Source organism: Carettochelys insculpta, chromosome 6 (genome assembly GCF_033958435.1).
Source record: "Carettochelys insculpta isolate YL-2023 chromosome 6, ASM3395843v1, whole genome shotgun sequence".
Lineage (NCBI taxonomy): Eukaryota > Metazoa > Chordata > Testudines > Carettochelyidae > Carettochelys > Carettochelys insculpta.
Window position 1 is genome coordinate 108,150,288 of NC_134142.1, and position 16,606 is coordinate 108,166,893.

General features: G+C 42.4%; 1 protein-coding gene across 4 annotated transcripts in view; it reads left to right on the top strand.

Moving 5' to 3' along the window:
- Nucleotides 1-16,606, top strand: part of OSBPL5 (oxysterol binding protein like 5) — a 243,061-nt gene that overhangs the window by 147,023 nt on the left and 79,432 nt on the right. For all 4 annotated transcript variants that reach the window (XM_074997785.1, XM_074997784.1, XM_074997786.1 and 1 more), the window contains 3 exons: nt 1,942-2,015; nt 15,087-15,167; nt 16,358-16,459. In XM_074997785.1, coding sequence (XP_074853886.1) covers nt 1,942-2,015; nt 15,087-15,167; nt 16,358-16,459 — 257 coding nt within the window. The remainder of the gene's footprint in view (nt 1-1,941; nt 2,016-15,086; nt 15,168-16,357; nt 16,460-16,606) is intronic.

The following is a 16,606-nucleotide window of genomic DNA, read 5'->3' on the forward strand; positions in this document are numbered from 1 at the left end:
GAGACCTTTCTAAAGTCACCCAGGAAATCTGTAGCAAAACCAAGAAAAAAGCTTCAAGTCCTGACTTCCAGTCCACTGCACTGTATGCGCTGCATGAAATTGTTGTTGTCCTGTTGAAGTTAGTGGCAAAAATCTCATTGACTTCAGTAGTGCTGCTCCAGCAATTCCCCCTGTTTTTCATGTGTCTGAGGCTATGTCTACACTACCAGATCAATTCCATTTTATAACTCTGGGTTTTATAAATTCAGTTTTGAGTATCCTCGCTTCCAACAGAGTCCACGCAAAGTCAAGCTAGTGCTGCCACACTAGAGTGGCCAAATGCCAACTGTTGGAGCAGTGCATTGTGGGAACCTATCCCACAACTCCACATTCTGCCTGCCTCACCCTGCTGCCTTGGGGGAGCTGGGAAACCAACCAGTACTACTGTGCCTCGCTCACAGGAGCCAGGAGCAGCAGGGAGCCAGGTGCTGCACTGGTCAGTTTCACAACTCCTGCAAGTGGTGGGCAGCCGGGAGCCAGCTGCAGTAGGGCTGTGAGTTTCCCAGCTCCTTACCAGTTGCAGGAGCTGGGAAACTGGCCAGGGCTGCTGTGCCAGTCAGCCTCTGGAGGCTAATGAATATAATTCAGAGACATGGTGTTTCCACACTAGACTTCATTTGAACTGTTAAATTCAAATGTGACGCTACACCCACCTCATCCCAGCAATATTATGATATCAATATTGGTGCTCCCTAAATCAAACTAATGGTATTTACAGTGAAGACAGTCACTTGGTACAATCGACCTAACTGCCTTAAATTTGAATTTATCTTATAGTGTAGACATAGCCTGAGATTTCTCTGTATTGCAGTAGCATCTGGAAGTTTCTCCACTAATGCCTCTAATTGTAATATGTTGTCACTGAGTTTTGGCCAACAGTTTAGTGATTGTTTACTTATGTCAAGCATTGCGTATCCCTAAGCACTAATAATTTTGAAAGCAAATTTACTTTGCACGTGGGAAAGAATAGTGCCATACCAAAAAATCTAGCTTAATAAAATCAGTTTTTCAATAGCAGCTATCAGCTTTCATTTAGTGTAAGGGCATATTACAATTTACACATGTCAAATTTGAGTAGATAATGACTTATTGTCCTGAATAGAATTGAATATTTAATGACATCCTATGTTTAACATGTAGGACAATATGGCATCCTACATAAATGCTAGCTGCTGTTGTGAATTTTATTCTATTAAATAACCTCTTGGTCATGGGTCTTAGTAGTTCAATTCCAGAAAACCTGTAAATTTTTTTTATTGTTTAATTACATCTAGATACAGTTCACTTTCTATAACATTTCACAGTTAAGATTAATATGTGTTGAAAAGAGTGTACAATATCAAATACATTGAGATATAGGGCTATGCATTGAGCAAGAAAGATGCAATAAAATATTGAACAACTTCTTATTAGTTGACTGTGAGGTTATTTTGTGCACTGATGCAGAAGGCCAGTGCAAAAAAAATAGAGTATGTGACTGTGTAGTTAAAGACCATATCATAACAAATAGGGGACATATTGTGAATGCACAGGCAACCTTAATTCTGACATTTCTTACTCTTTGAATGCTTGACTTTGCAACCTTAACTTTTTGTGGGTTTTTTTTTCCCCCAAAGCAGTTTTTATATAGTAACAACTGAGGTGACCAAACCTTCACAATAGTGCCTTTTGGTTTCTGAAATTCTTACAGCAAATGAATAATGTGTTTTCAGAAGTTAATTTGCATATTGACTATGTCACTTAAAACAGTGCTGTCTTTCTGGAGCTGCCCTACTGTGTGTCTTGCCTCTGACAATTTCTTCTGCTCTCTGTCAGCAGTGGTCTTTTTAGGGTAATTGCTTTGAGTAGCCCTGACTTACCAACAGAAATTCTCAGCCTCTTGTTTACATTACTCTGTTACAGGAAAAGACATGGAAGGAAACAGCCCTCCAGCACTGAAGGATGAGGCTCCTCAGACACCGCTCTCCATTAGCAAGGTACTGTGGGGTTGTGGGGCTTGTTCTTAGTCTCACTTACGTCTCTTCACAGTGTGGGCTATTAATCAGGTGTTGCATTTTGAAAATCCTTCAGAGAGCATCCTTGGCTGTGCCCATGGGTGTGTGTTTGATAACAAAAAGCATGCTTAGAAGGATACAGATGAACCAATGCCTCCTTGATTGGCTGTATAGCACCTAGCATAAGAGGGCCATGATTATTTGGGGTCTCGATGGGGCCAGGGAGCTATTATAATGTAGATATTAAGGATCAGTGTAGGATTGCTATTTAAAAGGCACCTGCTAAACAATGTTTCTGATCAGGGAGGAGAGCCTAAACCTTAGGTCTTACATAGCATCCAGCCCAATGGAAACTCTGGGCATTAGCACAGTACAAGTAATTAATAATAGCTAAAATTTGAGATCAGATCATTGCCTCTGTATCTTAAGCCAAGCTCCAAACCTGGATCTGAACACTCTCTTGAATTTGGTATTCAAAATTGGGATCCAACCCCACAAAAAATGCTGCCTGTCTGGGTTGTCTCACTGTAGCTATAGGATCAACCTGTGAACCTGGATCTGAAATTTGAACATGGGGCGGGGGGTTTAGTATGAGCAGCCCTCTACTTTATTTAATTTCAGAAAATATCTAGACCTAGAAACAGAAGGCCCTTAATAATTTTTAACTTGATATATTTGGATTTGAAGCTATAAAACCAAGTACTGGCTTTCACGTGACTTTGAAATATAGCACAAAGGAAACTGCAGGAAGTTGAAGTGATTTCCTATCAGCTAGCATATTTTAGTATCTTCTAAATGCATTTGTCTTATCCAGGGTGTGTGACTCCCCTTTAAACATGGGGGAAAGATTATGAATGCTTCTACCCATGAAAGCAGCAGGCAGTGCGCTGAGGACAGTAGCCATTCTTGGTACAAAATGGCTGTGTGTGCATGTGTATATGCAATTACTGTAGTTAGACACACTGAGATCCAGGCCAACCTCTGCTTTTCAGCTGAGTTCCTAAATTAACCCAGGCTCCTAGATAGCTCGACAGTGTCAAAAAGAGATCCTGTGATCTATTCGTAGTCACCTGATAGCTCTGATCTGAATACGGGACCATATTTAATCCTAGTCCTTTTGAAGACTAGACTATACTGAGATATTAAACCCATGAATAGGAATGGGAAGGGGAGGCTTAGATTATTTTTAATCCCTAGTTAGACCACTCATGCTAGCCAAGGAACTGGCCTGCTGACTAGTGTTAAGGATGTAGTTTTAATCATGGAATCCGTGACTTCCAGTGGACTCTGTTAAGTCAGCCTGCAGTGAACAGGAGCTGTAGGGTACCCCTGCTCCCTGTGGGGCAGGAAGTCTTGTGGTTCCCCTGCTGCCTCTGTCAGCCCTGCAGCTCCTGGCTGCTGCGGGTGGTAGGGGGGAAGCCCCCACAGTTCCCAGGCAGCAAGGGGTGGCAAGCAGCTCCAGGCTGCCGTGGAAGAATCTGAATTCCTGGCTCCTGCAGGTGTCAGGGAGCCCAAAAGCTCCCAGGTTCTGCAGGCAGCATGGGGCACCCACATCTGCAAGTGGCATGGGCAACACACAGCTGCTACAGCAGAGGTGGACAAGATGCAGTCTGTGACTGGATCCAGTCCACTAATCCTCTTCATTTGGCCTGCACCTATTGTGTAGCTCTCTCTGCTGCAGGGGGAGGGCTTAACATGCTTCCCTGGTCCCAATAAATTCTCTAAGCTCCTATTGTCCAGACAGCAGCCAATGGGAAATGAGAGATTTTGCTGAGGGTGGAGGGGGGCAGTGCAAACCAATTTCTCAGCTCCCATTGGCTGGTTTCAGGCCAGTAGAAGCTGAGAGATTTTGCTGGAGGCAGGGACAGTGTTTGGAGCCCTTCCCCTCAGCACAGAGAGCCACATGGAACAGCTGGTGATCTGGGGCTGCTGGCATGCAGAGAAACCTGTCTGAGAGTGGTGCTGGCCAGGAGCTGCTTAGGTCAGCGCCTCTGGGCCAGAGCCTGCATCTGGCACCATACCCCCAACTCCCTCTCAGACCCTACACTCCTCCCTGAGGCCAGAATCCTCTCCTGAACCCAGACCCTGCACCTCGGTCCCCTGCCGCAGGTCACAACCCCCTTCTTCACCCAAACTCCCTCTCTGACTCCACAGCCCATCCTGTACCCCAGTCCTCTACCCTGGGCTCCCTTCTGCACTCAGCCTTCATCCCAGACCCTGCACCCTCTCTATGGAAAAGTATGGCCCTTGACCACTTCCAAAAATCTTGCCATGCCCCCCATGAAAACTCATTTCCCACCCCTATACTACACGCTGCTAATAGTCCTTGCAGTTGCCCCCCTTGATGCAGTGTGGGGATCTGCAGATCCCCGTTTTGTAGGGATAGTTTTAGTAAATGTTAAGGTCAAGTCATGACTTGTGTGAATTTTTCTGTTTTGCCCATGGTTTGTCTGACTCTTACTAAAAATATCTGACACAATCTTAGCCTTCATAGTGGGTATCAGAATGATGTAAATTGGTTTGATTCCTCCGTTTCCTTCCTGTTCTCTTCCCCTGCCCCACTGAAATGCATGCAGGGATGTTGCAGAGGTTTGAGTTTGGCCCTGCTGTGTGCTTCCGGGTGGAGCACTTGTTTTGTGACTTGTTGCTATAGGGGTGAAGGATGCAGAGCACTCAGACACCCAGAAGGTCTTTTACGGCCCATCAGGCAAACTATTGATCAGTTATTCTTTTCTGTGTACAGCTTGGGGCATTTATCACCTAATAATTAGATAAGAGATGAGACAAAACTGAAACCTTATCCTGCCCCTTCCTGCAAGGTTGGTGGCTGAGATGATATGGAACTTGGTCTGACGCAGGCCTGGTTCTGCTTTGCCAAGCCAGGGCCCTGATCATGTGATAAGAAGTATGCAGGAGGATTCCTTCACCCATACAGAAAAGCTTCCCTTGAAGCTTATCTGAGCCCCTGCAGCAACAGTGCTGACAGCTCCTGTGAGCTGGGGACGAGGTGGGAGACAGAGCTACACTCAGGCAGGGCCAACGGCAGAAGAGGCAGGATTTAGGGTAGTCAGACCTGTCCCCCTGCGCCACCACCATGTTCCATCAGAGCTGCATATGGAGTGGCAATACAGTGCTCCATGGCATTTCAAAGAGGCTCAGAGCTCTGGCCCCCACTGCGGCTGCTTTGGCAGTGGTGGCAGGAGCTCCTGGCTCCTTTGAAATCCCAGGTTTGGAGACAAGTGCCTCCTTTGCCCCTGTCTCCCTTCTGTCAGTGGGCCTGCCCCATAATTTAGATACTGAGGATTTGTGAAAATCAAAACCTGTCCGCCACGGTTCATCTCCAGTATTGGGAAATGAACATGCTAGTCCTGGAAGGATGTACAGTTAATTTCCTGTTTCACTTCCTACTTCAATGACATAAGTAGACTGACCATTAGTAAGATTCAAGGTGAGTGAGATTGTGTGTTTTTATTAGATAAACTTCAGTGAATCAGAGAGACCAGCTTTTTGAGCTCACACAGCGCTCTTCTTCAGGGCTGGGAAATGTACTTAAATACAGCTTGGAACAGATTGATTTTAATATAATTAGTTAAAATGTATTTCAAGGGACCAAGGTGAAGTGATCAGTTAATAGCCCTTTAGACTACGTTTGCCAGCTCTCCAGGATTGCTCTGGAGTCTTCAGTAATTAAACATTCATCTTTAAATCAAGATTATCACATGATTAACTCTGTCTGAATACATCCACCCACAATCAGCAACCCTGCTCTAGATGTAGAGGGCAAAGGCAGCTGTGGTGTTAGTGGGTTATAGGGTCTTATAATAAGCAATAAATCTACTTGATTTATAATCCAGCAAAGATATGAATTTAAGCTCCCAAGCTTGTCTTCTGAAATTATTGTGCAGGTGTCCTTGGAGGGTGAGGACTGATATAAACTGATTGGATGGTCAGAAGTGTTCACCCACAAGTGATATGGTATTTTTGTCTTTTATCATCCTGTACGAAGTAAACTCTGCATCCATCTCCATTGCTAAGATGTTTGTGTTGTTTAGAAACCATGTCAAATGAATTGTGATAGTTAGTTGCCACAATGTATATAGCTGGGAATGGGAATTGTTTTCGTATTTAAAAGGGTGCATTCACCTGTGGTGAGTCAATTTTAAAAAAAAAAAAAAAGGGGCAATGAATGGAGATGCAAACACTTTCTTTTTAAGAACCCAATTGTAGTTTTCATGAATATGAAGTAACTATACTAAATAAATACAAATAGTTGGGAATAGAGTTGGGAGAAGAGACACAATAAGCCACATGTAGCCCTATTGGATAGAGGGGACAACTTTAACCAGGTTTGTAGATGCAAGATGTGTTGATTTGTATTCTGATCATTGCAATCATGAAGGGCCAGCTGAGAAGATTCAGACACCTGCTGCTTTTTGTAAAATCTTTGATAATTCAGTTACAGCTACAGTTATACAAAGCAACTCAGTTGTAGAAACGAGATTTCAGTTAATTTGGTGATCTTTGTTGATGCCCTACTTTTCCTTCCTTCCTTCCTTCTGGAAAACTGGTTGTTTGCTTTCCATGAGTGGGGAAAGAGGGCAACGTAATGTGGGAAGATGACATCAGATACCCACAGCCACTTGTGGGGCACTTTTTCCCCATGCTTCACCAGTGAAAAATACCCAGAATGCTACAGGGCTGAGGGAACTGTGGGACTGGTTCTCACAATGCACTGCTGCAGCACTCAATGTTTGATTAGTGTGTGGCAGCAATAAGTCAATTTTGTGGGGAGGTGAGGATACTCCAATTCAGATTTATAAAACGCAGCATTACAAAGTCAATTTTAATAAATTCAAATTGATCTCATAGTGGAGATGTAGCCTTAGACTTGAAAGGCTGTGTGTTACCAATCCACTATGTTTCTGTCACAACACTTCTCAAATAGAATTCAGAGTCCAGGATGAAACCAGATTGTGCAGGACTGGAGTAAATTAAAGCAGTTGTCCCACTCAACCTCAATTCTGGCAGTACAGGACAGGAAGCATTATTAGGCTCTCTCCTAGGAAAAATCTTAATATTTGGTCAGAGAGTATGAGGCTGGGGATTCTTGGGCTTCGTTTTGCTCTAGCAGGTGTAACTGGCTTTATGACAAATATGTGTATGGTCAGCAAAGTCACTGTGACGTGTACTTTTACAAAGTTGTTGACCTTTTCACTGGCTCCTGTGAAGGAGAGGAAAGATGGCTTTGTGGATAGGGCACTTGACTTAGTCATGGGAGGCCTGGCTTTGGTTCCCAACTCTACCACAGATGGTCTGTATGATCTCAGATGGGTTACTTGGGCTCTCAGTCTCAGCTCCTCATCTGTAAAATAGAGGTTGCACTACATTTCTCCCCCTCGCTTTCTTGTCGGTTTAGATAGTGAACTATAGGGCAGGAACTGCTTCTTTATGGGTCTTGTACACTGTTCAGTGCTGTGGGACTTTGATCTTAGCTGGGGCCTCTGTACCCCATTATAAACAATAAGAGCAGAAAAAAATAAGAGATGCCACCTTTTTTTTTTTACATGACATCATCTTCCTCTCAGTTGTAATTATTCAAAACAATTAACATTCCCCTTCTTCATCTAGGGCCATTTAACTTTGCTGCCCAGTTTTGGTTGGACAAGTTCTTGGCAGTGTCATCAAATGACATAATCTTTAATTAAAGATTAAGCTTTAATTCCTGAAGATTCCTGGAGCATTGGCAATGATCATGACTGATAGTGACAGGAATGTGAAAATACCATTAAGCTTCAATTTCTGTAAATGCAAACTTTCATATTTGGGCCTCATATGAGACTCTGATTTCTTCTTGTTGTTTTCCTCCTCATTATGCTCTGTTAATGTGCTTTAATGTCACATACAATGGTAATATGTGCCTTAGCTGAGTGGTTAATCTCTTTTCCTGTCTTCCAGCTGCTTTTGGTGACATGGTTACTATTATTGAATGCCCAGAAATCTGTTGACATCCTATGATTCACATGCAAACACCTAAAATGTTGCTTATTTTAAGGGATTAACCATTAAAAATTTAAAATCTTGAAGTAGGGTTTCAGTGTTAGCTTCCTGGTCCTGTTAAGGCATCATACAAGAGTCATAATTTACAGCTACAATTAATACAGAACATGAGTTAATATGTCATGTGCACCATGATGTGTTAAGGGGGCTACGAGCAAATCTAGAACACTTGGTTCAGCAGGAAGGAGGGATTTTGTATGTTCAGAGTTTAAGGTCTTGTGTTGGTTTTACTACTTGATTTGAATTCAAAAAGATGAATCTCAGCATTTGCTAGAAACTGTCTTCAATGGCGTTACTTAAATTGTCATGCAATTACTAATAGTTTGTTGTGATGTATCAGTTTGACTTTAATAGAGCCACTACAAATCCCATGTTGTCGTAGCTCAGTCTTTTGTGTTCCAAGTGGCAGCATGCCTTTAACCTTTCTTAGTTAATTAAAGCCACATTTACGCTTTAAAAGTACTATAAAGGATCAGTCACACGTCTGGCAACTTACCAAGTTTTTGCCATTTATCCAGTGAACCAAGAAATCGGAACTAGACTCAACTGGCAGAAAGAGCCGATAGATGCAGGATCCAGGAACAAAATGTTCTTTGTGCTCACTGAGCATTGTTTAAAAAAGAAGATTCCAAACATTACTATTGCCAGAGCACAATTCCTCTGGATGTTTTATTGCAATAGTTCACATGCAAAAGTGGGCAGTGTGTGCGTGTGGTTTGCAACATACTTCAAAATATGACTTCTGCCAACAAGGCTGGCATAGATTATCTTCTATCCTGTCATCCGAGAGTCAGCGTTTTGCTACCAGAGACAACAACGAGCCACTCTAGTCATATGCACAAGTTAGGAAGCCAGCTCATGCTGGAGGAGGCTCTGTGATGCAAATCATGCGGCCTATCTCATTTCCCTGAGCAGGATAAATCGGGCATGAAGTCTAAAGGGCTGGAAGCTGAATGAAACATGGGAAGAACCCTCAGCTGGAGTTTATTCCTCCCCAGCATTCACGTGCTTTACTACTTTATATGAAATTTCCATGCCCAGGGGAGGGGAAGTCACTTACTCCATCATATCCTGCTTGTTACAGTGTGTGACACTTTAATGTAACATGCACATTGTGACTGTTTAATGTAACAGTTACATCCAGCAGCGCTTTTTCAGTTGAACTAATTAGAATACAATGAAGCTGCATTTTGTACATTTGTAGTAATTATTTGTATTCCAGCAATGTCTTGGGGCATAGCTCCCTTTGTGCTTGGCACTGTACAAACACAGAGTAATCGATGGTTCCTACTTCAAAGATCCTCTAGCATGACTGAAAAAGATAGACAAAGGGTAAGGGCCAGGGGATGTAACATAAGCAGAGTGAGTAATGAAAACACCATGTTAGCTCCACTTTAAAAAACAAACTAGGTGTGGGGTTGAATTAAAGGGGATGAGCTCAATGAAAAACCAAGGGAAGGGAGAGCCTCATATTTGATATTGGGGGCGAGAGGCTGGGCTGAGAGTGCTTGGAAAAGGATTTGCAAGAAGAGCTGATTGGCGCAATGCAGAGAGTGCACAGTCATGTGGAACATACTCTGGTACCTTCCACATCTATCAGTCCGTGCTTAAATCCCTCCTTCAGCTTCTCTGACAGTTTCCATCTCATTTGCTCCACAAGAAAGATGCTGTACTGAGACAGCTGCAAAATTGAATAATAAATAGCATATGAGGTGATTTGAGACTCAATCAAGGAAGGAGAATGGTTTTCAGACGAAATTTGAAAAGAGCAATGCAAGAAAGATATTAGAGGGCAGATGATATGTAGGAGAACACATTCACACTAAAATTGGTAGCAGACAGAGACTACACTGGTGCTAGGTAAAGAGGGGGACCAAGAAATGAGCCAGCAGATGTTTCTGAGGAGGAGTTCTATATTTAGTGCATTTCTCTTCCTCTGGGAAGGTGAGCAGCTTCATTCTCTACCTATGGAAGTGTGGATTACTAGCACTCTGGCAAGTCATTGGGCAGGGGATTGTAATAGTCGGAAGGGAGCAGAAAACATGGAGAAAGGTCTTCCTAGTGTTGATTGCAGGGGCAGAATGGAAAGAAAAGGGATGGGTGAAAGAGTCAATGGTGGCATATGGGTTACTGAGAACACAGGCAAACAGGAGGCATTGGTGTGGAAAACAGAAGAAATCCCAAGTGGTTTAGGATGTTTCTCTGTCTTTTAAAAGCCACAGATTTACTTACTCAAGCTATGCAAAGAAGGTGGGGGTGCAGGAGTCAATGAATTGGGGGGAAGGCACGTCACAAGTCATGAATGTAAAAATAGTGGTTAAAGTAACTGGAAGAAGAAGAAATTTGCAGGAAAAAATGAGGCTGATATGGAAGCTCACCTGGGAGAAACACCTGTATTCTCAGGAGCCCAGTGGAAGCGATAATCTGTGAGTGTGAATACGTTAGGTGAAACCCTAGTGCCATTGAAATTAACAGAATTTTTTCTGTTGATTTCGATTTCACTGGGATGTTGCTGTCCAAGGGAAAAGGAATTCCTATATGAGGAAAGAGAGAGAGCACTAGTGCATTACCTAAATACACCCAGCTATTAATATTCCTGAGTACTTTGCCAAATGCAAATCATTTTCCATTAAAAACAATAAACTCATGGTAAGCCACAACAGCACTATCCTATAATCTGGGGTTAATGGTGACCAGACTTCCATATGCTACTGTATCTGAGGGAACGTAGAGGAGTTATTCAAAATACTTTTAATTTTATTAAGGTTTTAGCAAAGCTCAAACTTCAACGTCCCCTCAACGTATGCTTTCTTGATAAGGTCAAGTAATTTGATGATAACCTGGAAAACAAAGCTACACCTGGCCTAGCAGAGCAGAAAGCATATCTTTGCTTGAAAATTTTATTCCAAACTCCATCTGATTCAGTATCACAAGGTAGCTAACTTCTCAGCAGTACTTCAAATACAATCTGATGTTACTCTAGGCCAGTATTTAACCATAAATTCACTTTTTATATCTCAATGTGCAACTCTACCGCCAAAATAAAATGACACTACAGGAATCTCCCAGTGTTTGTGACCCTCTTTTATAGTGATTGCTCTTGTACTCTGGGGTAATGGGGCAAAGCATTTAACTGAATTGTTGTACAATGTAGTGCTTTAGGTTATTGTGAAATGCATTTGAAACTTTCAGATATTACTGCCACTTGATCTTTTTTTTTTATTTAGCTTTTCTTCTGTGCTCAGCAGTCAAGTATCAGAGTATTGCACACACACACTTGTGAAATTGTCTTACCATCCTCATGACGTGAAGGAAGTATGTTAGACCAGGAAGCTGAGACATGGATTAAATAACTTGCTCACAGTCACACAGAGAGGCGATGGCATGGCTGAGGCTAGAATGCAGATGACTTGAGTCTTAGGCCAGTGTAAACATGATATGATTCTTCCTTTCAAAGGGCCTAGTTCAAAGCTGATTTAGGTCAATGTAAGCCTTTCATCGACTCCAGTGGTAGTTGGGTCAGACCATTAAACAGCCTTGATATGAAGTAGTACTAAGGTAAATGGAAGACAGAGATTAAATGCTGTGTTGAGGATGATGTGGCAATTCCATATGGTTTTTTAAGAGAAACCCTCTGTCTGATATTAGATCAAGCGTTCCCATTCTGTTTCACAGTGTCGGTCACTTCTGAAGTTTTTCTGTCTTTTGAGCCACCTTCCCCCTACAATTGCAAGAGAGTAATTTAATGGCTGTAGCCAGTGCTCATATGTGGCAGGGGGAACTGAGAAGTTATTTCTGAATGTTTGGTGGTCTTTATTTTAATCAACACTTTATCCTTTGTTGGGGAAAAAAATCAGATTGGTTACTGTGGCTCTTCATTTCAAGTCCTCTCACATCTATTTCTTGCTCTCATTTGGAGAGTAGCCATTGCTTTGTGAGCTATCATTATTTCACACACCATAATTTGAGAATTCCTGTATTAGATGTTTCTGACCTGTTAGATATGTATCTAAATCAGATTTGTAAATTCCTGGGAGTAGAGATTGCTCTCTGGCTACACACAGTGATCAGCCAATTGTGAGTGGTCATTGAATGATTAATTCAGGTTGTACCTCCCTGGTCAGGCATCCTTGGGAATTGACCTCTCCTGAGTCACCAGGGAATTTGCCGGACCAGGAAGTCAGTGATTTAAAATGCTCTGGGGCAGGAGGCAGGGCCAAGGGACTTGGAGATGGAGGGATGGGCAGAGGGCATGGGCAGAGAGCACAGTAGCAGCTTTTGATGGTGCCCAGCCCTAGCTCAGGATTATTCCTGGTGCCAGGTCTCCAGGGGCTCATATAACTTACCGCCTATGTCTGCAAACCCCTAGAGATACTATTGCCACATACTATCTTGGAGATACTGACAGAGGAACTGCTCCCACATTACTATAGTAAAATTCTCTTCTCAAAGGCAGTAGCTCTTCCACTGGAAGCTAGTCATGCCTTCAGTAGGGCTTAGGTCAGCATAATTACATACACAAAGAGCATGAAATTTTTCACAGCATTGCGTGATGCACTTACACACACCTATTTTTGTAGTAACTTAGCTGCAATGTGTGTCTCCATTCTAAGTCCTGTGCCTGTCAGAAGGTGACATGTGAAGGCAGTACAGAATATGCAAGAAGCTGCAGGTAGCAAGAGAGCAAGAACACAGCCTTCCACAAACATTAAAACAATGAGTAGTTGGAAGGAGCAGAAGGTGAAAATGGCACAGGAATTGTCTTTGAGACAAGGATAATTAATAATGTGACCCTTCTGCTGGTAGGAGTCAGCAGCAACCAGGGCTGGGTTCAACATCTAGGGGTTCGTCTTCATCTATCTCACACAGAACCGGCTCCAGCCCCCACCCAATAGCCTGGAAAATTCACAGACTCATGGGTGCCTCGGAAAGGTAATGTTTCCCCACTCACAAGCACAGAGTCTGAGTGTAGAAAAGAAATTTTTAATGAAAGAGGCGGAAAAGTCATCTGGCATAAGCTTGGGAAAATACCACACCCAGAGTTCATAATCATTCATCACGTAACTGTCCCAGCTCAAGTGGATTGAGCAGTGTCCTTTGCCTCTCAGGCTCACTTGTCCAATACTGTAACCAGCCAATCCACACACCCAAATTTTCTCTGTAGCGCCCTTTCAAATGCTCCACTTACAACTCAGTCTAGTCTGTGCTGGCACTGACACATCACCTGGATGCATTTCCTCATTGAACCTGAGGCAATGCCACCTTTACACTGGTCCAGCATTCCGCTTGCTTCCTGTGAGCTGCCCCACTGGTCACCTGCCTGTTGCTCCTGCCGGCCACCTGCTGCTCTTCCTAGTGGCTGTCCACCCATCACCCGCTGCTGTCTTGTGGGTTTTTGCTGGAGGCAAAACCCTGTGATTCCAGCTACCAGCGATTTCAGCTCATAGTGGTATTCGGCTCTGGGCCTAGCCACAGCATCTCAGTATCCACCAAGGTGGATTCTCACAGAATAGCTATAGAACCATCTTTAGGTCTACCTTTGAATAGTGGGAGGGGCGGGAACTAGTCAAACCAGTCTTCCAGCTGTATTGCTAAAAGGCTTCCAGCCTGCTGGTTCAATCACAGGGCCTCCCTGCTTTTTCACTCTCACAACTTTGAGGGGGAGAGCCCTCTGCAATCTATATCTTATGCTGTAGCAATGACTGTCGTGTACCCCCACAAAACTTGAAGCATTGTTGAGACTCCACAATTCTTACACTGGGTGATAACATAAACTGTGACTTTACAAAAACATGTTGTTTACAATAGACAAAACCTCATTGCTTCTTCTGCGCCTATCAGGCTTTGTTTACAAGGCATTACATATGCACACCTTTGTATTTTCATGCAAATGATCTCTGGAGGACACATTTCCAAACTCCTTCAGCAGTGTTGAGCTCCTGCTGGCACATTCCTTACAACAAAAATTATTGTAATATTGTTGATCAAACTTATTTATGGGGTGATATGTTATTTTCACATTCTAAAGTCTTCATTTCTAACTGTAATGTGGTGGTGGTGGTGGTATTGAGTGGAAGAAAGCCAGATGCAAGTATTTAAAAACATGTAATCGGCTATACAGTGTTCTTGTCTGTCCTGTAAACTGCAATTTTTGCACTTATTTTCCATGTGCTGTAGAAAGTAGAGACTGGTTAGGTATTTGCATTTCAAGTTCTCCAGATGGGCTCAGATCCTTCATATTTTAGTTACCCCATCAGTATGCAAAAGGTCATATGCAGTCACAGACCATTTGCCAATGGCTGATTAGAATTGGCTGATCACCTGGCTCAGTCTCCTTTTTCCATTAATTAAATCACAGGGGGGGAAAAAAACAAAAAAAATGTCCAGTTCTTCCCTCATGCTACTTTTTAAAGTAAGTGATGGGCTGTAGTTGCAAAAGTGTGTTTTTTGCAGTGAAGAGTGGGAGAGGAGTAGGTGCATGCAACCCCAACCTAAAGGAGAGACTGCTTCTCTGTGTAAGCAAGCAACTCCTCTCCTCTTGGAAACCATTTACTGTTCTATCTTCCTTGAAGACTGAAATTCTGCTGAACACAAAGACTGTTGAAAACGTGGTGTTTAAAATTGGTCATCAGGAAAGGCCAGTTTTTACTTCAGGACATCAACTGTTCTTGACTCTCAAATTTTAGAAGGGACAAGTTGTTTGTGAAGACGAGTGAGAATAATGGGATTGTTTACAGACGCAAGTCTGTAGTAGGAAGTTTTGTAGAAACCCCAGCCATCCAATATATCTAAGTAACTGTAAGTGTGAAAGGAAGTTGATGGATTACACTATAAACATGTCCTTCCTGAGTGAGTCCGTCTAATGTTCTGCTGCTGAAGTCTACAACCTGCATCTTCCAGGAATCCACTGAAGGCAATCAACTTTCCATTAAACCATTTAACTTAATCATCTGCACATTAACACATCCTCCTCCTTTTTTTCTTTTCCTTTTTTAGACTGAATATAAGCTTTGCAATGGATCTGATAAAGAGTGTGTGTCTTCCACAGCCAAATTTACCAAGAAGGAGACATTGAAGGTATGTACAAAACAATAAAGGTTATTTTGCTGTGGTGTCACAAAGCTGTTTCCTTTCTGAAAATACTGATAGCTTAAAAAAAATCTATTGTACAATACTTCTCCTTGTAATTCTGAGCATAATTTCCCATAATTCATTAAACTGCTTGTTCTTTCTTTTGGTCAGTAAAAGTTCAGAACTTTGTTCCAATATCCAGTCTTTCATCTGGGATTTGTTAACATAATGTAATTACAACAAAACAATGCAATCACCATGCATGCAAACACTTGCCTATATATTCCAAAGCTCTTTAACCAACAGGGGGCTGATAGGAGCGAACATGGACTACTACTAACACACAGCGTGTGCTCTAATGTCATCCAGTTAGCTACTATAACAGTCTCAAAGCAATAATTCAGCCGGTGCTTTTTTAAATAAGAAAGTTCAACAAAACTGGTCTTCCATAAGAAGTTGTCAGTAGTAGCTTTAGGGTTCTTCTTGCTGCCTTTGTCAAACTGGGAACTATCAGTATCTTGTTCCCTATGTTTTATATACCTCTGGTATAACCTATGTGATCCACAGAATGAAAGTAACCTTTAATATTGATGTGGATCTGACACCACTGCTTGCTCACCCCTGCACAGGTGTGTATACATATATGCCTAACATATCAATTGAAAGCAAGTGGCCATGTTTATACCTGGTGTAATTCAGAGGTTTTACTTTGTGGCTATTAGGGATGGCTTTCCAAGAATTTTAATCTCAGTGAAAATATGATTATATGCCTCAGTTCCAATCTGCTTCTGTACAGGTTCTCATAGGGATTCCCTAATCTGCCTCCATTGCTCTGCTCTGTACGCAGGAAGATGGCAGATTGTGTAACCTTTGTAATGGACAGGGCTAAATTTAATAAAATGACTATTAAATCAAATAGAACTCGAGCAGGATTTTACTCTTAATGAAGATACTTGATATCCTGGCTGCTGTTTATGTTCCCTTTTTACTTTTTGTCACTAGAACATAACAACATTTTGGCGACTCCCTCCTCCCCTCCACTCCCCTCCCCAGGACCTAGAAAGTTTCATGAAGGGTCTGTCTGCAGAATAAATTGCTTTTACTAATATGTTATACAAGCTGTTTCCTCCCTTCTCCAAGTAGAGTATGCAGTAAGTGACACATTTATAGCAGTTATTTTCTCCCTTTTGAAACAGGTACAGAAGAAGAATTACAGACAGGAGAAGAAAAGAGCCACCAAGCAACTCTTCAGCGCTCTGAAGGATCCCAGTGTGGTGATTATGGCAGACTGGCTGAAGGTATTTAATGCAAAAGATTGCTTATGAGGCTGTAGGGATAAATAAATGAAGAAAATCCTGTAGTATTTTGGGTTTTATGCAGTAATACCAATAGTATCATCCTTCAAGAGAGCAGACGAGACTGGCTTGCTTTCAGTCAGTCAACCC